The sequence below is a fragment of the Anas platyrhynchos genome, chromosome Z (assembly GCF_047663525.1).
Source record: "Anas platyrhynchos isolate ZD024472 breed Pekin duck chromosome Z, IASCAAS_PekinDuck_T2T, whole genome shotgun sequence".
Lineage (NCBI taxonomy): Eukaryota > Metazoa > Chordata > Aves > Anseriformes > Anatidae > Anas > Anas platyrhynchos.
In genome coordinates this window covers 51,267,581-51,294,594 of record NC_092621.1, presented here as the reverse complement: position 1 = coordinate 51,294,594, position 27,014 = coordinate 51,267,581, and the positions used below count along the sequence as shown (strand labels likewise).

Here is a 27,014-nt window from a genome sequence, read left to right as displayed (position 1 = left end):
CGAAGGCTTGAAACAATGGCTTCATCATTCTCTTCTTGCCCCTTTACTTGGACATTTCATTAGTCCTTTGTAAAATATATATTTATTTCAGCACCTGCTTTATTGGGTCAAGACTTCAGGGTGACAATTCATGTTTTTTTCTGCAAAAGTCTGGGGGACCATTAATGCATTGAGATCAGGCAGAGGAGAATAGAAAGGACAAAGATAGTTTCCAGCTTCATGGATGTGTTTGTCTTTGGGGTTATCTACAGAGCAACAATTTCTGTGGTCTGAGGATGCCCAGACAGTCTTTAAACACACTGTTTGTTTTTCTTGTAGCAGTCTCATGTAGCAGAATTAACAAGAGTTCAGCCCATGCTTGTTTACTCTACTTCTTGATGTTGGCAACAGCTGTAAAGGTAGACTTGTGTTTAAAAAAAATGGATTGCCAAGATGAAAAGGCCATTGTTTTCGTGCCTTTCAATATAATGTGATCTAGTGCAACATGATGTTACTATGATTTCTCAACAGATGAGGACTCTCTTTCTGTGTAAAACTTGTTGCCAAAAATGAGTTGAGCTCTACAACCTTCATCATCTAGACATCTCAACGAAGATCCAAAATTGATATCAATTTGGCAAGTATTGACTCGATTGGAAAGGAAAACATGAATCAATAACATGAAAAGGAGATGGGAGATTGTGAAATGTGTTCATTTGATTCGTGTCAATATGGAACAATGCTAGGGCCGCATGGTATGACGAATGTGACCTTCTTGCATACCTTTATATAACCACAAGTCTAAGAAAAACAGACTGGTTGATGTATATAGTTCTTGTAACTTGCAAAGGAATAGTCCAGCAATTTGTGTCAATAGGGGACAAGAGAACAAAGGGGTTTCAGAATAACTGCTAACTATTATGACCATTGTATGGGACACTATGCAAGTCTCTGATATCTGGCCAAGAGATCAAGGAGAAGGGGAAAGCTGAAGGATGACTAAAAGACAAAGCTTGCAGGGGACGCTACACAAGTCTCTGACATCCGGCCAAGATGGACAAAGGAGAAGGACAAGAACAAAAGCCTAGGAGGAAAACTATGAGCCTTCAGCATGAGAGACCCCCAGAGGGACCACCGGAGACTGATATGCATGCGCCAGTAGGAGGGTTCAGATTCCGGGAAATTAATTATAATAACCCCGCCTTTTCTAGAAGTAATAATGAATATGTAGGAGCCTAGGTGCATAAAAACCAGCCGCCTAAAGTAACTTGTGTGCGTCTTGGTGGAGCAGAGACTCCCGGCACACCCAGCGCTGTTTGCTTACCTCTATTCATTTTATAAATTGTAAACTTTGATTGTAACCCTATTTGGGACTTAGCCATTTATTACAGTCTCACAGCAGCAAAGTTCAGTTATGGCATGCTTTTGTCCAGAGGAGATGGCAAAGATGATCAAGGGGCTGAAGTACCTCTCTTATGAAGACAGGCTGAGGGAGTTGGGGTTGTTCAGCCTGGAGAAGAGAAGGATCCAGGTGGACCTCACAGTGGCCTTCCAGTGTCTAGAAGGGGCCTGTGGAAAATCTGTGGAGGGACTCATTGTCAGGTGGTGTAGTGATAGAACAAGGGGTAATGGTTTTAAAGTAAAAAAGAGTAGGTTTAGATTAAATATTTGCAAGAAATTCTTAATTCTGAGGGTGGTGAAGAACAGGAACAAGTTGCTCAGAGAAGCTGTGGATGCCCCATCCCTGGAAATGTTCAAGGCCAGGTTAAATGGGGCTTTGAGCTACCTGGTCTAGTGCGAGATGTTCCTGCCCGTGGCAGGGGGTTTTGAATTAGATGGTCTTTAAGGTCTTTTCCAAACCAAACCATTTTGTGATTCTATGATTCCATTTGCATGGATCACTGAATGATTCAGCTCTCAAACCGCATTCAAAGCTAACCTTCTAATAATTTTTTTTTTTTTCTTTTGTTTTGCTTTCCCTAACATATGTGGCTGTACTGCCCCTGGTACTATAGATGATGGGCTAAGTTGTGCTTGGGTGTTGCTATGATTATGATAACATTGCAAAGAAGTTATATGATGTCTTATATGATGGTGACACCTAATTATTGCTACTGGCACGAAAAAACATCTATCCTAAATAGATGAGTCAGAGAAACATGGCTTCACTTTTTTGTCCAAAAGTAGCCAGTCAGTATGACCATCATCAGTAAGCCATCAGTCAGTAAGCCATCATCAAAGGAAAGTGAATGCCAGAATACATACAAAAGTTTTATATTAGATTAAAAATCAGAGATGACAGCTGAACATTGAATGCTGTGGAAGGAGAATTAACTTGTATTTGATATGGCAGAAAAGCAAGAGTCATGGGCTGAATGAAACTAGAGATATGACATGATGAAAGTAATATGTTAAGAAAATTTTACTTGCATTGAGAAAGACACATAGCAAGGAAAAAAGACCACATCCTTCCCCCTTCTCATGGTTTTTCTAATTCATAGCTGCATATCTACAAAGTCAATGCAATACAAAGAAGTAAAATACCAAATGGAGTAACATTTGTATTTGTTATGATCATGACAAACTCAAGTTGGACACTAATAATTTATTGTATTCACTTTCTTTGTTGTAAGACCAAAGTAAACTGGCATGAGTTTACTCTGAACAGCATTCAGAATCTCTTTCAGAAAGTTTTCTTTATATTTCAAGGATGTTCAGTTTTGATTCAAAATCTATGCTGTGCTGTTCCTTTGGCTTAAGCAAAGCAGAGTACTTGTTTTGGTTTCAGCAATATGGAGTACTTGTTAGTAAGCAAAACTGAGCCTCAAGATTTTGTATGTAATTATCTGTTCAAGGACTTCTACTTTGTAAGAACAGAACAACATACCATAATTCAAAGGCTATAACAAACATATATATAGTTCTTTTAAAACATGCCTACAATTCTTCAATATGGCAGTGTAAATCCATCAAACACATTGAAATAAACAATCAAAATTTGTAGGTGTAATATTTAATTTTAATGAACAATTCTTCACTATAATGAGCTTCAGAATGTTTTTAATATTTGCCACATTTTCATAAAGACAAATAAAGCTTTAAGTACTTTCAGCCATTAAGTTTAATTGCAGTTAGCATGTGCTAGCATGGAAAAAAATGACAGAATTGCAGACCTTTTATTTTGGTTATAAATTATCATTGACTGAAAAACTGGATGGTTACACAGTTGGCAATGAAATACTCTTGAAAATCCTTGAGTCTTTAAAGTCACCAGTTCAGTGGCATCACTAAAAATTGTTTTTATGGGAAATATCTGAAACAAATGACAGGACTTCAACAGGCCAGATACAGGATCTATACTTGAAGAATTCAGTCAATACAACAAAGTAGACCAGACGACAAGTAAAAGAAAATGGGAAGTCTCAGCTTTATGTTAAAAGTATCACTTGAGTAGTTATTTAAAGTGAAATAGGAAGAGTTTTGAAAACTGTTTTATGAAAGAAGATTTCTGGCTGCAAAACTCCAGCCCTTTAAACAAGGCTTTTTATGCAATGAGTGGGCTAAACTGCATCTGTGTTTAAGGTGTTGACAGATATGGCTCAACACTTGTAAGAAAGAGATAACTGCAAAATACATTGTTTAAAATGTTATAAACATTACATCAGTTTCAGATTTTTTCTAATTCTCTTGTATTGGCAATTAAAATCCAGCATTTTGAGGGCCTTCTGCTATGCTTGTAGGAAATTTCTTCTAATTAACACAGACTTATTCCCTTTAAAAAAATGTATAAATTAACCTGTTACAATCTGGCAATTAAATTGTCTTTAAAACAAATGAATTTTGGATCCATTTAAAAATTCAAACTGAGCATGTTTTATACCAGAGCAGTAAGACATAAATTGAATCTCCACGAATTTCTGGATTCTATAGATATGTAGTCTTTGTCTTTTAACTGGCAACAAGTGAATTTGCTGGGCAATGTTCAAATAATCTGGATGAGATCAAACTGACATGAAGGAGTAGATTGAGACAAGAGGCTTAAATCTTTAAGAGAATAGCACAGCAAAAAAGCAACCAACTAAAAAAAAAAATAATGCATAGACTTGCAACAAATCTTGTGGGATTTTTCTAAAGAACGAAGAAGAAAATATAACAATAATAATTAAAAAAAAAAAAAAGGAGAGAGAGAGAGAGATGTTGTCCAAGACGCAATGTAACACTTTTTATCCAGTTCACAAATGAAGCTTTCCCAAACATGGTCACAAACAGGATGTGGTTATGTATAACTAGCAAAACATTTGTGGACTCCCATGTAAAGAAAGTGGGCAGAATTCCTGTATATTCTTCTGTCTCCTCTTTTATTTTCATGTATCTTTGTGGGGATTCTTGTTTAAATGGTAAGATCTTTATGCATTTGGATCCACCCATGGCAGAAAAAGTTTTACAGGCTACTGAAGACTCTTTAAACTTCTACTTTTGCCCAAAGTGTCATTTGACATTTGCACCATTAACTTAAGAGCAGCTGAGGAAAGACTGTGAGCTGAAGTTTTTTTATAATGGTCCCACATATACTTTAGTGCTGAATATTAGAGAAAAGATGGTAACATACTGATTTACTCTACTGCTAACATTAAATTATTTGCATGAAAGTAAACAAAGCTTAAAATATTTTCCTTATTGTAACCTAGAGAACCAACTTACTATGATTTTTGTACAATATCTTTATAACTATTTTTTACGTGTCAAATCTACTTCCAGGTCATTATGTGATACTCATGATCTGATGAAAGAGTCATTTTAGAGTGAGAGATAAAATAGTCCACTCCAGAGACATACATTTTGCACTTGACTCCATATACGCAATGTAACAGGTCTGTAGTTGTCTCATGGTTTTCCATTCATGTTAATAAGTCCTCTCACCTTGTCATTTGGTCGGCAAATTTGTATTTGTGTCCTTGCCAAAACAGTGTTAAGTAGCCTATGTAGAGAATAAAATTTAAATACAGTTACAAATCTGATGATTTTTTTTTTTTTTTTTTTGAATTCTTAGTATATCTACAATGTTTTGACATCATATGACTTTAACATAAATTCAGGACAATATCTTAGTGAGTTTTACTTTATGCCCAACTTTTCTGAAATCCTTTTATTCAAATACTTACAGTCCAGTAATAACACCAACTGTATTGACCTACCTGATGTTCCTGAGGAGCTTGTGGATAACTCACAGGGCAGGTAATCAGTGATTATTATCAGTTACTGAATTTTAAAATATAAATATTACCCATGAATTTGAAGAAAACTTCCCATGTCAGAACTAAAGAATTCTTGAACCCAAAGGAGACAACACACATTTCCAAGGGTGTGATTTCCAGAAAATACCGAACAGTTTGTTTGAAAATCTGACCCTTTTAAGCTATGCTTTGCTGAAGACAGTTAAGGTTTTTATTTTGTTTTGTTCACCTCCCTCCCCCACCATTTGTATTTATATATATATATATTTTGGATATATAGTGATAACTGTATGGTAAGAATTATCACACAAGATAATTTGTTATTGATTTTTCTATTTAGTATCATATTACAAATGATGAGTTTAGGGGCTAGAACAAACTTATGCTTATAAATCCAGATAATATGTCTACTGAATATCTTATGGTAAGTCCTGAGGAAATTAAATAAATAACCTATTTTCCATCCCTTCTTAGTAATAAGTTGAACTTGTCTGCCAGTATAGTAAGCATTCTAATTCAGTGGCATAACATTTTTCACAATCAGATTTTGATACTACTGTTCTGATAGTACACACAGCAATATTTTATCCATTGCAAAGTTCGTTGATATGTAATTTTATATTTGGCTCTACTGTTCATTTTGCATTACACGTGGAGGTGTTGGTGACTGCTTCCTGTACTTCAGACATCAGAACTCCAGAAAGGGAATTGTAGGTAAGATTCAAGTTTTTAGCTGAGAACTAAGACGAGGAATATGACCACCACTAATTGATTCAAAGAATCAATACAGTGAGCTGAAGTTGCATAATCTTCTGTTTGTCCCACTTCTACAACAACTGATGGAGAAGGAACGATCAGAAGTTTGTGTGATGATGGAGTGGAAATAAACCAAAGTTGTTTTAGAAACTGTCAGTATCTGTCTCTGTAAATTGTACTCCCTTCTGTAGTTGCTTCACTTATGCCGAATTTCACTTCTCTTTCTAATGGTTTTAATTGTACTGGAGCAATCATAACAGACCTCAGTTACTCAGGGGCAGTCATCAAGATACCACATCGTTCCTTGATTCTTCTAACTGCATTTCATAGCACCGTTTACAACGTTCCCTATCGTTCTTTCTTGGGCAATAAAATGCAGAAAAATGTTGTTTGACAGCGGGAATAGCGGCACCCTGTGGCTTGTGCTCCACTTTGCAACATTTCAAATACTACAGTAAAGTCTGCTAGATGATGGTTATTATTAAACGCGCATGCAAACGGCTATTAAATGCAGATTTTGTTTAGAAACTTCGATTCTCTGCACATGAGATAGAGTGTATTCAGAGCAAGAAAATGACTTCCACTTAGGAAAGTTATCTAAAATAAACAGTTTTCACTCTGCTTCACCACTTTTCTGTTATTCACAGACTGCCACAAAGTCATCTCTGAGCACATGCACAGGCGTATATGTATGCAGTGGTATGGAATCAAGTGTGAATCAAGTTGGTCGGGACCTCCAGCTGTGCTTCATTCATCTGTGCTTCATTCAGCGTTTTACCAGCCTAGAAACCCAATATGTACTATTTAAATTCAGGTGGGAAGTTAAGTAAACCTGCTAGTCGCAGAGTGTTCAGATTATAATGAATAAATGCAAGCACATATTCCAGTTTCAGGAGGCCCTGTGTACCCTTTTTGGCATGTGCAAAGGGCACTAAATAATGAGATAATGTTCTGTACACCTTCCAGTGTTGCACCTATTGCACACCAGCATCTGGCTGTTGTGGCAAAGACTGGGAGGTCTCTGTAGCTTCTTTGGGTGTCTGTCATTAATGATGTTTTGACAAAATTCAGCCACAACAGTTACAAATATGAGACAGTGACATAATGACAAAGGATGCTATTGTTTGTGCTCTTACTCAACTGTTTTACTTACTCTTTGTAAACCAGCCCTAAAATCACTACAGCTTCTTTCACAACTGATGTAATGGTATACCACTCTTAATAAACACACCAGAGTTTGGTTCTCTACTTGGGAAGAAATGGAAACAGTGACAAGGGTCTGCTTTGATAGCCACCAAATTTATGGTGCTTTGCAGGGTTCAGACAACCCTGGTTGATGGATTTTGTTCCAAAATCACAAACTCTAAATCCTGGTCCTGAGCACCCAATATAAACCATAAACTGTGTTTCTTGGTCAGTAAAGTATACCTAAAGAACATGGAGAAGTGTAAGGGATGATGTCTGGACTGAGTTTGGGTGAAATTTTTGTTATATTGATGAAAGCATGGCTTAACTTGTTGCTCAAAACCAGCCCAGACTGTGAAATATTTCTAGCAATAATTTTCAGTTATTTTGTTTACATACAGGTAATGCTGGAGGTGCTTGTTTCATATGTCACATCCAAGCTAATGTATGCCAATTTTTCTCATGCATGCTAATTTTTCACTATTTTTTTCAGACATTTGCCTTAGGCGTTGAAACAAGAACTGGGTAGGCTCTGATAACAGATTGTTTCTCAGATACATTTAAATGAAGGTGACCATTTCAGAGTGAGCAATGGTATCTGTTTGTGGCTGGGATGGAAGCAACAATACTGAGGCATGAAATCCCAGAGCAACTCAAGTGGCAAATGTAAGAAAACAAAGGGAAAGAGGGCTGAACAAATGGTTTTGTGGATGCTAAAATTGGAGGAAAAAAGATCCTTTTTTTAAATTTATTTATTTATTTATTTATTTCATCTTTGACAGCTATCTATCTATCTATCAGATTATCCTTCCATGCAGAAAAAAGATGGAAACAAAGAATAGGGATGCCTGAGATTGTTTTAAACTGGCTTCATGCAATACTTAGCAGCTTTGCTGTACAATTATAGAGCTCAGTGGGGAATTAGTCTTAATGAGAAGTTAACTAGCACATTTATGTACTAATAGCTACTTACTCTCACAGTCAATAGTTCTAATGGCTACGTATTATCAATACTTAACAATACCAATCATGTCTTTCAGGTTTGGACTGTTACATATTCTGCCAAAAGTTCAGGAGCCAGCTCCTTTTGAATGACAAAACTATAACATTGAAAATTTAGTGAGCAGGTCTTAAGGAAATACTCCTCACATTTCAAGTGTATTTGAGAAAAGAAAGCATGATTTTGGCCTCTGAATCATTAGGTGTCATAAGTACCTTTGCAATCATTTATCCTTTTACATTCTAATGCAGAACAGAAATAATAATTTTGACATGTTTAGAGAAACATACTGAAATCTGTCAGTATGAGATTTCAGTAACTGTGCTGTGTTCTGCCTATGGTTATTGATGGATGGAGTTGTTAGCAGTTCAAGACCTTCTATAATGAGATCCTTAGACTTAAGAGAAGTCTGAGAATGAGATTTAAGGTATTGGGAGGTTTCTAGGTCAAATCCTGCTTGTGTTTATCTCCAAATGTATAAAGATGAATATGAAATTCAAAAGAACAATCCAATTATTCAAAATATGATATAAAAGATATGTGTTTTTTTCCAAAATATGTGTTGTATTTAACATTTGAAGAATTTTCCAGACATATCCTGGGCTGCATCAAAAGCAGCGTGGTCAAAAAGCATCCGCATTATAGTGGATGGAGTGTCTGCAATTGTTTGTGGGATAGTACAGTGAACTACAGAACACAATACCATGCAAGTATTCCCCCACTACCGTATTATGACTCTGCTGGTTGTGAATCTATAACATAACTAAGGTAACACACATTAATAGGCACCACATAGACTTCCAAATCTTTCAAATTCTGACATGCGAAAATAATTTGTCATTTCTACGAGTGAAGTTAATATTCACTTTAGGCAAAATGAACTTCATAATTAGTAAAATAAACAGTAACACTTCTCAGCAAAGTGTAGGGAAAAAAGAAAAAGTTGTGCATACTTTCCAGTAGCATGTGAAGGTAGACTACTTCATGAAAAAGGGAAAAAAGATAGTTACATAAAACCCAAAGGTTATAATAATGCTATCAATGCACGCTGAGCTGCAATGTGGTTGCTCTCCAGTCTGAGACTCACACAAGTTTCTGTACTTGATCTATTGCCCTCAACACCATAGGGATTTTGCCAGTAGCACTGCATTGCTGCAAATATAATTGCCTTATTGATTTCTGTCCTCTGAGATATCAATGTGTGCAGCAGGAGAAGAGAGCTGTGTTGAACACAGACACATTTGCAATGTCTCAGGGTTGCATGCAACATCTGTATGTTTTCTGTGCATCCTATTTCCATATATCCTTTGTAATGCAACTATCCCATATCCCATTTATGTTGCACTTAGGGCAGTAGGCAACATTACTTCCAGATGTCCCACGTGTTACAAAAATTGGAAATGTACAACTACATAATGAAAATAAATGTCCAGGACTTGAGTTAGTGCAGAGTGCATGTAGCAAATAACCTATGGCATATAATTGGTTTTCAGGCTATGGAATTACATTGGAGGGAATGTGGCAGTATTTTGAACTTTCATTTTTCTAGCCTGGCACCCTTTTCTAGACTTTTAAATTCCCAACTCTGACAGAAAAACGTACCTATAAATATAGCTTGCATTAACTTTGAATAACATGCCTTTAGCAAAGAAGACTAATAAGATGTTTAACCTAAATTTGCAATTCAAAAGGCATAATCCCACAACACAATTTTCTTAAAAAAGTAAATAAAAAAGCACTAAATCTTTAAGGAGGGTTAATTAAATGCTCCACAGTTTTACATGCTACAGAATCTGAAACATTTAAACATGTATTTGAATATATAAGGCACCTCTGACAATTCCCAAAGCAAGCCAGTATGTCAGCAGTCAATGCCAGGCAGCACACAGCACTCCAGTGTTTGTGGACCTAATTGAGTGATAATTTACTTCTGTTCCCTGCGTGTAAAGGTTTGATTGATTTACACTGCACTCAGTTTTATGACGCTCTGAACATCTTAATTTTTTTCTCCAAACTTTGTAGATGGATTTGTGTAAAAGCACATAATTCACTACTTAGCTTTAAATTTTTGGTAAAACAGATTAGATTTAAAACAAAACAAAACAAACAAACAAAAAAGAAACAAAACAAAACAAGACAAACAAACACAAAGTGAAGAAGTTCTTAACAGCCAATTTGCATATGGATTTGCCTCATTTATCTTGTTTCTGTGTTCTTGTTAATGTTAAATATCATCCTCAGGATTTTTGTAGCTAGGTTGTGTGTTGAGATTTCTACTTGGATACCTCTGCAGCAAATGAACAATTTCCTTTGCTTCCTTATGCTAATGTGATGTACCTTACTGAGAAGTTATAATGAACTGGAAAATTAATTCTGTTTTCTTATAAGGTACCAGAACCTACAAAATAAGCACTATATTCTTCCAATGGGTTCAGGAAAATCTTTTGCCTTTATGTAATGCAACAAAATTAAATGTTTAAATATGTTACTTAAAAAACCACACCACATAACTAATTTCAAACAATGCTCTTTATTTGTGTGCATTTTTTCCCTACTGTGTTGTCTCAATGCTAGTTTGTCAACACCAACTTGATAGGCTATGTACAAAATTACTTGAGACACAAGTGATCTCAAAACTTACCGAGCTTATTCCTGTCACCTCAAACCACGTATTCCTCATTCATATATGTAGAATCTAATATTGGAATAGGATAAATTATAGTTTTATACTAGACACTGAATAAACAAAATTGCCATGGCTCTTTTGGCTACAGACACTTCTCCTAGAGTATGTGAGTACAGAGAACAGAGCCTCACCTATTGTCATCATGTTCATGAAAATGTCTTTGCTAGATTGGAATTGTTTCTTGGTATAGACTGTCATATATATTCATTTTTGTTTATATGTAATGTCACAGACAGAATACCTGCATTTGTTGGTGCAGAAGATTGTATGCTGGGCCTGAAGTATTTTTCCAGAAATGAAATTTGAAGACTTCACTAGCAACCTTGAAGAATTTGAAGTGACAGCCAGTCAGCCTCTAGTGCAATCAGAGATTTTGGGCTATGTTTTTCAAAAGCTACTTGTAATGGGGAGAGGGGGGAAACAAGGATCCTAATAGAGAAGCTGTTGAAGTAAGGACTGGATGAGCTGACAGTGAGGTGGATCAAAAAGTGACTGAATGGCTGCATCCAGAGGGTTGTGGTCAAACTTTAGCTGGAGACCAGAAATGAGTAGAGTACCCAAGGGGTCAATAATGGTTCCACTCCTCTTTAACATCTGTATTAATAATCTGGAAAATGTGGTAGAACACACCTTCAGAAAACTTGCAGACCACATAAAACTACAGAGAGCGGCTGACTCACCAGATTGTCATGTTGCTATCCAGAGGAACATTGACAATCTCAAGGACAGAGTGGCTGGAAAGCTATGCAGAGGAAAAGGATCTGGGGGTGCTGATTGACACTCATGATTGAACATGAGCTGTCAGTATGCCCAGGTGGCCAAGAAGGCCAACGGCATCCTGGCTTGTATCAGGAATAGTGTAGCCTAGAGAGTAGGTGACTGTCTCCCTGTACTCTGCTATGGAGATGCATCACTTCAAGTACTATATTCAGTTTTGGACACATGAAGTGTCAAAAAGAAAGGCATCAAGGCCCTGGAGCATGTCCAGAGAAGGGCTACGAAGTTGGTGACAGACCTGGAGCACAAGTCCTGTGAGGAGCGGCTGAGGGAACTGGGGTTGTTTAGTCTGGAGAAGAGGAGGCTCGGGGGAGACCTCACTGCTCTCTACAGCTACCTGAAAGGAAGGGGTGGGGATCAGGGGGTCAGCTTCTTCTCACCGATAACTAGTGATAGGACTGGAGGGAATGGCTTGGGAGTTTCAGGATGGAAATTAAGAGATATTTCTTCTCCTGTAGAGTAGTTAGGCATTGGAATGGGTTGCTCAGGGAGGTGGTGGAGCCATTGTCTGTGGGCGTGTTGTGACTGCTGTGAGCCTTCCGGTCCCCCATGCTTGGCAGCATGTGCCACACATGCCATCTCAGCCCCGGCATCGCCAGCTCCTGGGGCACTGTTGAAAAAGAGCAGTGAGTGCCCTTCTTTCCTCGGCCTGCCTGCATGCACTGTTGTAGAAGCATATAATCTTCCAGGTTGGAAAAGACCCACAAGATTATCAGGTCCAAACATCAGCCTCACCTGGACAGTACCATGACGAGACCGTGTCCTTTGGGCCACAACCACTTGCCACTTAAATACCTCCAGAGATGGGGATCGCACCTCATCCCTGGGCAGCCCGTCCCGAGGCTGGAGAAGCCTCTCCATGAAGAAACGCTTCCTAACAGGCAAGCCTGCTGCAGCTGGAGCTGCACCCTGTGCATTGCACGCTGGCTCTGCTTTGGCCATCAGCGGGTCCCTTGTGGGGGAGCCAGCTCCATCCCACTTCTGGCAGAAGCCGTCCCTGCAGCTCCCCTTCATGGCCTTGCCACGTCAGCCCAACGCACTTTCCCGCTCAGCATTACAAGGGAAGGTAGTGATAGAAGAAAGGGTGACGCTTCTATACTTCAAGAGGGTAGATGTAGATCAGACTTGAGGCAGACGTTCTTTGCTCAGAGAGTGCTGAAGCACTGCAACGGCTTGCTCGGAGAAGCTGTGGTTTCCCCTTCGCTGGAAGCGGTCAAGACCACAGTGGACGGAGATTTGGGCCTCCTCAATTAACGGCAGGTGTTCGTGGCCATGGCGGGGCATGCTGGGAGGGGTAGTGTGACTGGGTGCTCGTGAGGGACCCTTCCAACCCAACCCATTCTGTGATCCTATGGTTCCAAGGTGGTGTCCAGCAGGACCCCGGATCCTTCCCAGCAAAGCCCTTCTCCCCAGCTGGACAGCTCCCAGCGAGTGCTGCTTCCTGGGGCCGTTCTTGCTCAGCTGCAGGACTTTGCCCTTCACCTCGTTGAGCTTCTTGGGGTTCCTGCCTTGTCTGCACACCGAGCAGCTGCAGACGTGCAGGCCTGCAAATGGGCAGCATGTGTTTTCTGGGGGAGCGGCCCAGTAGTGCCGCTCAGTAGTACGTGGGGAAAAATCACAGCAACACCGACACCCCAGCCGGCCCTGCGAAGGGCTGCATCGACGTATCCTTCGGCCACCTGTCTGAAGCCAATGGCCTTCGGGCCCAGCGGACACACGAGGAAGCGGTGGGAACATCAGGAGGCAAAGGGGGAGAAAGCAGCGAGGGTAGGGACAGAGACACCAACTGTCTTGTCACAAATACTGAGACGTTTTCTGCAGTTTTCCTGGCTTTATTTGCTTTGTCTAAAAGCCTTAGAGTGCCGTGAGCCCTCCTGTTCCCCCCGGTTGCCGGCGTGTGCCCCATGTGCTGGCCCAGCCCCAGCTAGGCCAGCTCCTGGGGCACTGTGCTAGTGTCGCCGGCGGGGTGGCCTCTTTGCGGGTGGGGCAGAGTCCTGGGAAGTGGGGGCCCTCCTCTTGGCAGCTCGCCGGGGCCCCCTGCGTCTTTGGTCCCCACCCTGGCCAGCAGTGGAGGGACCAGCCCCGGCCTCCTCCGGCTCCTCTGCTGCCGCTTGTTGGTTTCCAGGTGCAGGAACTGGGCTGGATGGACGGTGGCTGGGTCCCCGGCGGAGGGCAGCGGTTGAGGTCCCAGAGAGCTCCTGTGCGTTGGTTCCCTCGGAGCTCTCTGGGCCGGCTGCTGGTGTCCCCAGCGATGCGGCAGCGTGGCTGGGGACTGCTGCAGGGCTGCCCTCCTGTCCTGCGGCAGCTGGGGAGGCCCCTAGGCCCAGGATGTTTCGGGCCTCCCCGCTGCAATGCTGCACGGCAGCGGCAAGGAGCCGCTGCACGAAGCCGGCCGTCTGCCTGCCCAGGGAGGTCCTGAGCAGCAGGGCGAGGGCCCCCTCGTCCAGGCCAAAGAAGCGCAGCCCTGAGATGACGTTGCGCTGCGCTTCTGAGGCTGCCCTGCCGTCATCCCCGAGGAGCTGCCCCAGCTCGTGGCGCAGCCAGGGCAGCAGGGGCTGGAGCACAGCAGGGTAGAGGCGGAAGAGGGACGCCCAGGCGAAGGGGTGGAGGCCGCCCACAGAGGCTGCGGGCACTGGTCCTGCAGCCTCTGGTCGGGCAGCTGGCTGGGCAGGAGCTGCGTCTGCCTGCTGGGCGCCGAGCGGTGCCTCCGCAGGTGGTGGGATGACGAGCTCCTTGAAGCTGTTGTCCGCCCGCACCGAGTGCACGATGGAGCTCACCCTGCGCTTGCACAGGGGGCACTCGGGCTTGCTCTCAGCCCACCGCTGGATGCAGGCGAAGCAGAAGCGGTGGAGGCATGGCAGCACGTAGCTGGTGTTCACCCGGCTGTCCAGACAGATGGGACAGCGGGCGTCCAGCTCTGTGGCCATGCTCTTCACCTGCTGAGGTGAGCTGGGGAGAAGTGGCGATGACGAGCCGCTCCCTCTCACCGGCGCTGCAGCAGCAGGAGTCACGCTGCAAAAGGCAGACAAGAGGCCATGGGCATGGGCCGAGCCGGGGCCGGCTGCAAGAGCTGTGCAGCTCCCTCAAGGAGGAAACCCTTCCAGCTGCCCAGGGCCCAGGGCAAGGTGTCCCCAGCGCGCTCACCTCTGCTGCTCTGAGCGCTCGTCCTGGGTCTCCCGACGGCCCGAATGACGCAGGGCCGCCGAAGAAGCTCCGATGGCTCTGGGAAGGGCACTGAGAGCTACTGCAGCAACTCCCAGGGCACGACACCAGCACCAAGGCCAACCTCGCTCCTCACTCCAGACCTCACGTAACCGCTCAGCCGGAGTGCGGGCACTAGCCGGCGCGGTGGGACTCTGCGCCCGCATATGAGCAGCCAGGGCCACGCAGTCACAATGCGTCGCTCACGGCTCTCACAGTGCATCGCTCGGAGACATCACAATGGGCTCGCTCTGGCAGGGCTCTGGCCCCGGCACCTGCGTCTGTGTCTAGCACAATGCCATTACCACTCTGCCCCTCAAAGTGGTTGTCTTCTTCTCGGCATCGATGTTATCCACCAGGCACTGCAGCCTTGGCCGTGTCTCCCCAGGGCACCACCAGCTCACCCTGGCCACGGCAGACATCTCCAAGTCCATTCAACGACAGTGTCCAGTCCATAAAACCCCACGCCTGCCTTTGAGGCAGCACCACACAGTCCCACAAGCTCTCCCCACCCTCCAGCTCTGCTGGCCAGTTCTCTGAGTTGCCCTGCTTCTCCCCATAGCTAGCTCAAGGCAGCCCTTGGCTTGCCCTCGGGGATCTCCTTGATTCTGACCCTCTCTGGGGGGAGCGGGGCGTTCCCCTCTGCTTAGCACCCATCAGGCCTCATCCGGGCATCACGTCCTCCTTGGGGTCCCGGGCGGGAGAGGCGTCCACCAGCTGGAGGAGTTGAGGGCAGAGCATTGATGCGGTGGGGCTGGAGCACTGGCCCCGTGAGGAGCGTGTGGGGCCGGGACTGGTTCAGCATGGACCCGAGTAGGCTTAGGGGCACAGCGTGGTGCCTGTGGGGAGGGGATGGCTGGAACGGGGACAAGATCTTCCCAGCAGTAGCTGGCAGGAGGAGCGGAGGCAGATCTGGGCCTGGACAAGTCCAGGCTGGTGATAGGGAAAAGCAGAGAGTTGTCCTCTCAGGGTTACAAAGAAGAGTCAGGAAGCCCTGTCGGGCTTCGGAGTGGGTTTTCTAGCAAGGTGGCGTCACCCCTGAGCATGGAGGTTTTCAAGAGCTGAGCGGACCCAGCCCAGAGCACAAAGGAGCTCACAAGCCTGTGAAGGGACACACGGGGAAGTCCCGGCAGAGAAACCGTTGCCCGTGTGAAATGGAGACAGGGTCCCCAAATGAGCTCATTGCAGCCAAGCAAGCCGTATGGAAACAGAGGCCCCAGCTCCATTGGGCTCTCTCTTGAGGAAGCCCTCAAGACTAGGGACAGCCTCGTGGTGCTTGGGTAGGGGCTCAGGTGCCCTGCAAGAGCAGACGATGAATTGCCATGGCACAGGCACCGTGCAATGCCATGGTGCCTGGAGTGGTGGCACACGAATTTGCCGATGGGAAGTAGCGAATGAATTCCTTGGTTTTGCTTGGCTCGTGCGGGTGGCTTTCGCTTTACCTAGTAAACTGTCTGTATCGCAAGCCGTGAGTTCTTGCACTTTCTTTCGCCTTGCTGATTCTCTCCCTCATCCAACCGGGGAGAGTGAGCGAGTGGCTGTGTGCTCTGATCTTTTGTGGGATTTGCTGCTCCAGCTGGGTGCATATCAGTCTATGGGGCCCAATGGTGTGTGAACCAATCTGCAGCCAGTAACACAGGCTCAGACCATGCAGGCTCACAGTAATAAACCCAATCCCACTAAGTTCTGGAATACTGTCTTTCACAGACTTGTCACCTCTTGCAGTGCCCAGATCGTATCTAGAGTGTTATTTTGTAATTCTTCAGCGATGGCTGAGTTATTCACAATAGCCTTTTTTAATTCACTCACCCCTAACCAATGGATAAAGCACCACACCCAACTGTGAAATGCCGCGTTCCTTTTCACTAGAGGATTACCTGGAGTCCGCTTCATTCTGCGTGTATGGATCCCAAGGGGCCTTTGGCTTTGTATGTCTTCATTAAGAGTTGCATTTGGAATGATTGCCCCCAGGGTACAAGCTCTCTTACATCTTAGGGGCAACACCTTCCTGGCTTCATTTCCACATAGCCACTACCACCCCTTGCCATTTGGGACCAGCCATCAGGTTACAGGATGATTCCCAGGTTGTGTCTGGCGTGCATTATATACAATAGCATTCCTATAATTCCATATTGCAGTACACTATATTCACCAGTACACCATATTCAGTACACTATGGATAATTCCTTACCTCCCAGTTAACATTCCCACACCCCCTGAAATTCCATTACTATGAATAATGATATACATACTAATGTAAAAAATAAAATAAAACAAAATAAAACAAAACAAAGAAAACAAAAGAAAAAATAAAATAAAATAAAATAAAATAAAATAAAATAAAATAAAATAAAATAAAATAAAATAAAATAAAATAAAATAAAATAAAATAAAATAAAATAAAATAAAATAAAATAAAATAAAATAAGAACAGAATTCCTTGGGAACACTGTGTAATCCAACTCTTTTCCCCAGGCACACACTGTATTCCTTATTTTTCCCTAAGGAGAATTTAAGAGTTAATTTACAGCTTTGATTGACAAATTCTCCTAATTTTTAACTCTAAAGGTTCTCCTAGAGGGACAGTCTCTCAGGTCTCAGGGTCAACTGCTGCCTTCACGCAGGCGTAACGAGTGTGATGACTCCACCTTTTCTCAGCTGTTCTTACTGGCACCTCAGTGGTCAGGAGTACTTGCAATGGTCAGTCTCACTCAGGTTATAGCTTTGATTCCCTCCATATTCATATCAGAACCCAATCTGCTGCTCGGAATGGATGGATCAGGACTTCCCAGGGTGGGATATGGGCTAACAATCCACTTGTCCTGAGAGATGCCAAAGAGGACGACAGCCCAAGTTTACAGTTTTTAAGACAAGCATCTTTTGTCCAGAATTGAGGTAATTCACTCCCTTTGCACAGGTGCAGCAATCCAAATAATAGGAAACATGGTGAAACTACCACTTCTTTTCTTGGTGCCGTTTGCACTCAGAGCAGTGCCAAAAGTAAGCATTTTGTTCACGGGAGCAGAGTTTCCAGAATTAACTTAGTCAGTTGCTTCTTTACTGTCTGATCCACTGCACCCTTCCAGAAGAGGAGGGATGCCAAGGAGTGTGAAATTCCCATTTAATTCCTACAGTCTGTGTTAGCCCTTGCAAGATTGGTGATGTAAAGTGACTTCCTTGATCAGAGTCAATATTTTCAATGATCCTGGAGCTGGGAATTATCTGCTCTAGAATTACCTTAGCTACTGTGCTCACAGTAGCAGATACAGAATGGCAAACTTTCACCTGCCCCGAGACATGATCGACCAAGACTAATAAGTATGTAAATCTACCTACTCTAGGGAGTTCTGCAAAAACTACCCATACGCTTTGGAAGGGTTGAATTCCTGGGTATTGCCTCCCTTTAGGATGTCTGTGGATAATTTTCCTATTTACCTTTTGACATACTACACAACTCCTGCATACTTGTTTAGCCAGATACGTATTTCCATAGCACAATGTGTGGATCACACATTGCTTGAACTCCCCAGTGACTCCCTCGATATAAAATAGTTCATATCAGTGCTTTATTTGGCATTTAAGAGACAACCAGTTTGTCTTCTGAGCATATGCTTCTATCCATAATTGACATTATCCCATTAACCCCCCAAACTTCCGTAGTTCTCTCTTAGTTTTGGGTAGGGGTAGCTCACCAGTTCCCTGAATCTTCTCTAGATTTATTCTTTATTTTTTCCTCAGACACCACATGCCCTAAATACTTGACTTCTCTTTCTACACATTGTAGTTTATTTCTTGATACTCAAGCCCTGTTTTCTTCCTTTAATAGCATGTTAGTGGCTTTCTTTACAACTGTTTGCTCCCCTTCTGACAATAAAAAATCATTCACAGACTGTAACAGTAGCACTCCCTCCAGAGGTTGGAATTGCTCCAAAATATGTTCTAGAACTTGCCTCAAAATTTCAGGGACTCTCTATACCCCAAGGTAAAACTGGCCACCTGTATTGTTGCTTTCGCCCCATTTCAGGCTCTTGTCACTCAAAGGCGAATCTATCTTTGCTCTCAGGGCCTGAGAGCACCCCGTTAATAACACTTTGATTTCAGTCTAAAAACTGATTATTCAAATGTTCAATTTCATCATCAAATCCCTTACCAGCAAGTTAGTCCTTGCCTCGGGTGCTTATAGTAATTGCCCAGTGATCATTTTATCCCCTGGTCTCAGCTTGGTGTCCACCAAAAGTAGCACTGTTACCCCAGTCCTTTCTACCCCTGTCAGCTTCAGGGTTTCATTAGTTAATTTCAGCCCTGATACTTTATGGGCCAGCAAAGACAAAGCTGCTGCAGTGTATTGGGTTTGCACGGCAAGGGTTTGGTACTGGGGAGCTGCAGAAGTGGCTCCTGTGAGAAGAGCCGAGCAGCTGCCCCATGTCACATAAGGGCTAGCTTCAGCCAGATCCAAAGGGAGCCAGAGCCGAGCCATGAGTGACACTGTGCTTCTGTGAGAGCACACCCAAGAAAAGGTGGGGGAAAGAAAGAAAACAAACAAACAAACAGAAAATTGCTGTGCAACAGCAGCCGGGAGAGAGAGGATTGTGAAAGCGTGAGAGAAGCAGCCCTGCAGCTCCCAAGAGAAGTGCCGCAGGAGGGCAGGAGGTGCTGCAGGCAGGCAGGCAGCAGCAGTTCCCCTGCGGGCTATGCAGGGAGAGGCCCCTGGTGGAGCAGGCTGTCCCCCTGCAGCCCATGGGTCCCCCATGGAGCAGATCTCCACGCTGCAGCCCCCCCATGGGTGGAGGAGCCCCCGCTGGAGCAGGTGGATGTGGCCTGGAGGAGGCTGCGGCCCATGGAGAGCCCCCGCAGGAGCAGGCCCCGGGCCGGAGCTGCAGCCCGTGGAGAGGAGCCCACGTGGAGCAGGGGGTCTGGGGGGCAGGAGGTGTGTGGGTTCAAAATCAGCTGCCTGTGGGAGTCCCAAGCCTGAGCAACATGCTCCTGACGGATGGACCCCGTGACAAAGGCCCACACCTGGAGCAGCTCCCAGAGAGCCGCTGCCTGTGGAGAAACCCACACAGGAGCAGTCCTGGAGGGACGGCACCCCGCAGAAGGGACCCCATGCCAAAGCAGGGGAGAGAGCGACCGTGAAGGAGTAGTGAGAACGAAGCACCACGGACTGACCACAGCCCCCACTCCTGGCCTCCCTGCCTCACTCAAGGCCAGGAGGAGGTGGACGAGATTGCAAGGGGGGAGGTGCCCCTAGCTTGTTTCTTTGTTTCTCACTGCTCCAGACAGTCAGTACTAAATGGTATTCATCTCCCTATGCTAAGTGTGTTTTGCCCATGACAATCATTGTAGAGTGATCTCCCTGTCTTTACCTCAACCCTTGAGCCCTTCTCATTTATCAAGGCCTCTCAGTGGGACTAGCTTTCTGAGAAGCACTGGCTCCCCTGGTCTGAATTTAGAACAGCAAACCATGTGTCCTCCTTCTTCCACTCTGGATATTCCTATTGGGAGCGGCCATGGAGCTTGGCCACATTTAAACAGCTTCTCAAAGCCTGTCCCTGCTAGGATTTAGGTTGCAACACAGGCAGCTTTCCTTGCCTGCCATCCCTATGTCTTTCTTCCTCTTCCTTCTCTCCTGGGTCCAACTTCCCCTGAAAGTTTTCTCCAAACTTGATCTCCAAACCTCTGCCCCACCACCTGGTTTCCTGTGAACACTATTAGTTTTGCTCTCTGCTTTTCCTTCTCATCTTCCCTCCTGACATACACCTTCTGGTCCTCCTGCAGGAGCATCTCTAGTGACCGTTCTCTCCATCCTCCCACCTTCAGGAGCTTTTTCTGTCTATCTGGCCAGGCTTTCCTCACAAAATGAACTTTCAGGAGCCCTTGGGCTACAGGATCCTCAGGACTCATCCGCGAGTACTTTCTCATTCTGACCCGAAGTCTCTCGTATGGTTTCTGTGTTGTGGGTCATTATTATCCCAGTTGGATAAGCAGGTATGTCTGAGCTATCAGAATTACTCCCAGTCCGGGGGGGTGGGTGCTTTCCCATTCTTGCACAGCTGCCTGCCGAATCAGTCCCCTCCTAAACATTCTTCTCCAGTCAATAACATACTCAAGACTGACTGCTAGGGTCGAGGTGTATTTTCCACCCCACTTCCTCCTGTCCCTCTCCAATCACGCAGGTAAAACCACAGGGTGGCATGTGGTGTGCCTGCACCGTGCCTCTCTCTTGAGTAGAGGAACTGCTGCTCCTCCCAGCTGAGACACAGGTCCCTGTGGGTGAGGAGGAAGGCATCATTCTCTTCAAGCCAATGAACCTTGAGGCTCTAGAAGATTGCAGGGGCTGCCTGTGCTGCCCTTGTTGTCTTACATTGTCCAAGGCCAGGTCGAAAATAACTTCATTGTATTTCTGCAGAAAAAAATCTTCCTCCGTGTGATTGATCCCTGCACTAGAAAGCCCATGGATAAGAAGACAATACTTGAAAATGCAAGAGCAACCAAAGGCAGAATCATCACCATGGAGGACCACTACCCCTACCATTGGAAAAGCGGTGCGCGCTGCACTAGTGGGGGAGCCTGGTATCACAGTCAACCACTTGGCTGTATCTCACGTACCACGAAGTGGGAAGTCATCTGAGCTCCTGAGGAGGTTTGGCATTGACAAAGATGCCGTTGTGCAAGCTGTTCAGGTGGCAGTGTCCAAATCAAGAAATGTGGAGTACTTTCAAGCATCTTGTGCTGTGTTACACAAAAGCAGTGTTCAGAGAATAGCAGCTTAAAAATTAATACATATATATATATATATATATATATATATATATAAGAGGGGGGTTGGGGAAAGGGAAAGGAAAAGGAAAAAGAAGAAAAATAAAAACAACAACTGCACCCTGGACTGGAGGGAATGGTGTCAAGCTGCCACAGGGGAGGTTCAGGCTGGATATCGGGAAGAGGTTCTTCGCTGAGAGGGTTGTTATGCACTGGACCAGGCTCCCCAGGGATGTAGTCACAGCACCACGCCTGTTGGAGTTTAAGAAGCATTTAGAGTGTACTCTTAGTCATACAGTCTGATTTTTTGGGTAGACCTGTGTGGTGCCAGGAGTTGGAGTCGATGATCCTTATGGGTGCCTTCCAACTCGGGATATTCTGTGATTCTCTGATTGTAGGATAACCTGTTGGGACAGGTTCTCCACAGCCAAGATGCAGACTACAGGATGCAGGGAGGAAGAGAGATTTTGTTGGCATTGCTAGGGTTGTTGGGCCACTGCATCCACTGCTGGTTCCTCTCCATCCTTCCAGCTCCTTGGAGCCACCGTAGCAATATGTTGGCTTGAATATTCCCAGGAGATGTAAAATTCTCAAGAACTTTGTAGCTGGACAGGGACAAAAGGAGAGGTGGAAGGAGAAGGGGAAGGTTCTGCTCCTTGTCTCCTGCAAAGGTTGGCTCTCCGAAGAGAAAAGTCTGATTGTGAATCAGCACAAGAGATGGTTCCTGAGCTACAAGGGTGATAGCAGTGCTCTGTGCAAACACTGGACAAGGTTCATGACCCGTGCTTTTATCACACCCCCAGTGAGTGCTGCCCAGCACTTCAAAGACAGAAAGCCAAAAGCAACCTTAAGGCAGACCCCAGAGGTGATACACAGTAAAAGAGGGAGTATAAATGGCAAGGAAGGGCGACACAACACAACTTGGAGAGCAAGTAAAGCAGCACTGTGACTGGCAACTATGGAATGAATATCAGGCCCCTAACTAATCCTAAACAAATATCCGCTCTCTAACAGGCTCTGCACAGATTTATGCCAAGTCTTTGTGCCCCGTGTTTGACACCTGGAAGACTACTTTTAGCCAGCAGGCAGCAAAGCACCATGAAGCAATTGGCTCACTCTCCCCAGAGTGGAATAGGGTCTGAAATGAAAGAAGGGAAAGTAACAGAACTCGTGAGCTGATATGAGGACACTTTAAAAAGTAAGTAAGTATAAAAGAAAACAAAATTACAAAAACAAACAAACAAGCTAACAAAAAGATGCCCCAAACAATTGCTCACCACAAGCTTTGCCCCACTTCTAACAAAAGCCGTCCCTGCAGCTCCCCTCTGCTTCCACAGCCTTGCCATGTCAACCCACTACACTTCTCTGCTCACCATTGCTCTGCCCAGTGCTGGTTGCTGAGGGTATTATTTATTTACTTTTTTGTAAAACTCTTTACAAGGGAGGGTACTGACAGGAGAAAAGGTGATGTTTTTCAACTAAAAGACGGTAGATTTAGATCAGACTTGAGGCAGATGTTCTTTGCTCAGAGAGTGCTGAAGCACTGCAACGGCTTGCTCGGAGAAGCTGTGGTTTCCCCTTCGCTGGAAGCGGTCAAGACCACAGTGGACGGAGATTTGGGCCTCCTCAATTAACGGCAGGTGTTCGTGGCCATGGCGGGGCATGCTGGGAGGGGTAGTGTGACTGGGTGCTCGTGAGGGACCCTTCCAACCCAACCCATTCTGCGATCCTATGGTTCCAAGGTGGTGTCCAGCAGGACCCCAGATCCTTCCCAGCAAAGCCCTTCTCCCCAGCTGGACAGCTCCCAGCGAGTGCTGCTTCCTGGGGCCGTTCTTGCTCAGCTGCAGGACTTTGCCCTTCACCTCGTTGAGCTTCTTGGGGTTCCTGCCTTGTCTGCACACCGAGCAGCTGCAGACGTGCAGGCCTGCAAATGGGCAGCATGTGTTTTCTGGGGGAGCGGCCCAGTAGTGCCGCTCAGTAGTACGTGGGGAAAAATCACAGCAACACCGACACCCCAGCCGGCCCTGCGAAGGGCTGCATCGACGTATCCTTCGGCCACCTGTCTGAAGCCAATGGCCTTCGGGCCCAGCGGACACACGAGGAAGCGGTGGGAACATCAGGAGGCAAAGGGGGAGAAAGCAGCGAGGGTAGGGACAGAGACACCAACTGTCTTGTCACAAATACTGAGACGTTTTCTGCAGTTTTCCTGGCTTTATTTGCTTTGTCTAAAAGCCTTAGAGTGCCGTGAGCCCTCCTGTTCCCCCCGGTTGCCGGCGTGTGCCCCATGTGCTGGCCCAGCCCCAGCTAGGCCAGCTCCTGGGGCACTGTGCTAGTGTCGCCGGCGGGGTGGCCTCTTTGCGGGTGGGGCAGAGTCCTGGGAAGTGGGGGCCCTCCTCTTGGCAGCTCGCCGGGGCCCCCTGCGTCTTTGGTCCCCACCCTGGCCAGCAGTGGAGGGACCAGCCCCGGCCTCCTCCGGCTCCTCTGCTGCCGCTTGTTGGTTTCCAGGTGCAGGAACCGGGCTGGATGGACGGTGGCTGGGTCCCCGGCGGAGGGCAGCGGTTGAGGTCCCAGAGAGCTCCTGTGCGTTGGTTCCCTCGGAGCTCTCTGGGCGGGCTGCTGGTGTCCCCAGCGATGCGGCAGCGTGGCTGGGGACTGCTGCAGGGCTGCCCTCCTGTCCTGCGGCAGCTGGGGAGGCCCCCAGGCCCAGGATGTTTCGGGCCTCCCCGCTGCAATGCTGCACGGCAGCGGCAAGGAGCCGCTGCACGAAGCCGGCCGTCTGCCTGCCCAGGGAGGTCCTGAGCAGCAGGGCGAGGGCCCCCTCGTCCAGGCCAAAGAAGCGCAGCCCTGAGATGACGTTGCGCTGCGCTTCTGAGGCTGCCCTGCCGTCATCCCCGAGGAGCTGCCCCAGCTCGTGGCGCAGCCAGGGCAGCAGGGGCTGGAGCACAGCAGGGTAGAGGCGGAAGAGGGACGCCCAGGCGAAGGGGTGGAGGCCGCCCACAGAGGCTGCGGGCACTGGTCCTGCAGCCTCTGGTCGGGCAGCTGGCTGGGCAGGAGCTGCGTCTGCCTGCTGGGCGCCGAGCGGTGCCTCCGCAGGTGGTGGGATGACGAGCTCCTTGAAGCTGTTGTCCGCCCGCACCGAGTGCACGATGGAGCTCACCCTGCGCTTGCAGAGGGGGCACTCGGGCTTGCTCTCAGCCCACCGCTGGATGCAGGCGAAGCAGAAGCGGTGGAGGCATGGCAGCACGTAGCTGGTGTTCACCCGGCTGTCCAGACAGATGGGACAGCGGGCGTCCAGCTCTGTGGCCATGCTCTCCACCTGCTGAGGTGAGCTGGGGAGAAGTGGCGATGACGAGCCGCTCCCTCTCACCGGCGCTGCAGCAGCAGGAGTCACACTGCAAAAGGCAGACAAGAGGCCATGGGCATGGGCCGAGCCGGGGCCGGCTGCAAGAGCTGTGCAGCTCCCTCAAGGAGGAAACCCTTCCAGCTGCCCAGGGCCCAGGGCCCGGGACAAGATGTCCCCAGCGCGCTCACCTCTGCTGCTCTGAGCGCTCGTCCTGGGTCTCCCGACGGCCCGAACGACGCAGGGCCGCCGAAGAAGCTCCGATGGCTCTGGGAAGGGCACTGAGAGCTACTGCAGCAACTCCCAGGGCACGACACCAGCACCAAGGCCAACCTCGCTCCTCACTCCAGACCTCACGTAACCGCTCAGCCGGAGTGCGGGCACTAGCCGGCGCGGTGGGACTCTGCGCCCGCATATGAGCAGCCAGGGCCACGCAGTCACAATGCGTCGCTCACGGCTCTCACAGTGCATCGCTCGGAGACATCACAATGGGCTCGCTCTGGCAGGGCTCTGGCCCCGGCACCTGCGTCTGTGTCTAGCACAATGTCATTACCACTCTGCCCCACAAAGTGGTTGTCTTCTTCTTGGCATCGATGTTATCCACCAGGCAGTGCAGCCTTGGCCGTGTCTCCCCAGGGCACCATCAGATCACCCTGGCCACGGCAGACATCTCCAAGTCCATTCAATGACACTGTCCAGTCAATAAAACCTCACGCCTGCCTTTGAGGCAGCACCACACAGTCCCACAAGCTCTCCCCACCCTCCAGCTCTGCTGGCCAGTTCTCTGAGTTGCCCTGCTTCTTCCCATGCCAAGCCAAAGGCAGCCCTTGACCTGTTCTCAGTGTTTTTCTCCCTTCTTTCACCCCTCTCTGGGGTCATCTGCTCTGCTCAGCACTTGTCCTCCTTGGGGTCCTGGGTGGGAGAGACATCAACAAGCCAGAGGGGTTCAGGAGAGGCCGCTGATGCGGTGGGGCTGGAGCACTTGCCCTGTGAGGAGGGTGCGTGCAGCTGGGGCTGGCTCAGCGTGGACCAGAGGAGGCTTAGGGACACCTGACAGCACTGCCTGGTGCCTGGGAGAAGGGATGACAGGGATGGGGACAGGCTCTTCCCAGCAGTGCCTGGCAGCAGGAGCAGAGAAAAGCAGCATCAGCTGGGACTGGGGAGGTTCAGGCTGGAGATCAGGAAATACCAAAAGTTCTGGGAGGCTCCCAAAACACCTGAATGGTTTGTCCAGCAAGTTGTTGGCATCCCAGAGCTTGGAGGTTTTTGAAAGCTGCGTGGGCCCAACCCAGGACACAAGTGTCACAAGCCCATGTAGGGACGGACTCCTGGGGAAGTCCAGGAAGATACAGCATTGCCAGTGTGAAATCCAGCAAAGATTTCCAAATATGCAAGAAATTCCAGAAGTAACTGTTTCAGAGGGTCCACTGGCTGCAGAGCTTCACCCAGCTCAGCTTTTCCCCAGGTTCCTGCTGTGTGTCTGCAGGGTCCGATGTGGCTCTGCCACTGGGACCTGGGTCTCACTGGAGGACCCTGCAGCAACTCTTGGTGCTCCAAAGCAGCAGTGACTCCAAGGTGGTGTCAAGCAGGACCCCAGATCCTTCCCAGCAAAGCCCTTCTCCCCAGCTGGACAGCTCCCAGCGAGTGCTGCTTCCTGGGGCCGTTCTTGCTCAGCTGCAGGACTTTGCCCTTCACCTCGTTGAAGATCTCTGCTGTAGCTGGCACTGCTCTCTACAACCATACAGCCTCCTGAAAGGAAGTTTTGGAGAGCTGGGGTTCCGCCTTTTGTCACCGATATCTAGTGATAGTACTAGAGGGAAAGGCCAAGGTAGTTTCTCAATAGAAATTAGGAGACATTTCTTTTCCTGTATTGTATTCAGGCCTTGGTTGGTGTTACCCGGGAAAATGGTGGCGTCACTGTCCTTGCAGCTGTTTAAGGAAGAGTGGATGTGGTACAGAAACATGATTTATTGGGCAATATTGATGGCAGGGGCATGGTTGTACCAAATGATCTTTGATGTCTTTTCCTACTTTAATGATTCTATGATTTTCAGTCCTGCATGTGGTGAGGTGCAGCCCCAGGTACGAGGTGATGCTGGG

The 27,014-nt window shown here is 46.8% G+C and overlaps 2 protein-coding genes across 2 annotated transcripts; both read right to left on the bottom strand.

The window, feature by feature from the left end:
- Positions 1 to 13,453: 13,453 nt before the first annotated feature.
- On the bottom strand, positions 13,454 to 15,859 carry LOC140000761 (uncharacterized). Its single transcript, XM_072031500.1, has 2 exons — positions 14,762 to 15,859; positions 13,454 to 14,629 (listed from the first exon to the last, which is right to left on the bottom strand). Exons 1-2 carry the CDS (start codon positions 14,983 to 14,985, stop codon positions 13,567 to 13,569), a joined length of 1,287 nt encoding a protein of 428 aa, XP_071887601.1. The 5' UTR covers positions 14,986 to 15,859; the 3' UTR covers positions 13,454 to 13,566.
- Positions 15,860 to 23,790: 7,931 nt separating this feature from the next.
- On the bottom strand, positions 23,791 to 25,336 carry LOC140000778 (uncharacterized). The gene is made up of 2 exons (XM_072031538.1): positions 25,106 to 25,336; positions 23,791 to 24,966 (listed from the first exon to the last, which is right to left on the bottom strand). The coding sequence occupies exons 1-2, from the start codon at positions 25,327 to 25,329 to the stop codon at positions 23,904 to 23,906; spliced, it is 1,287 nt and encodes a 428-aa protein (XP_071887639.1). The 5' UTR covers positions 25,330 to 25,336; the 3' UTR covers positions 23,791 to 23,903.
- Positions 25,337 to 27,014: the final 1,678 nt, after the last annotated feature.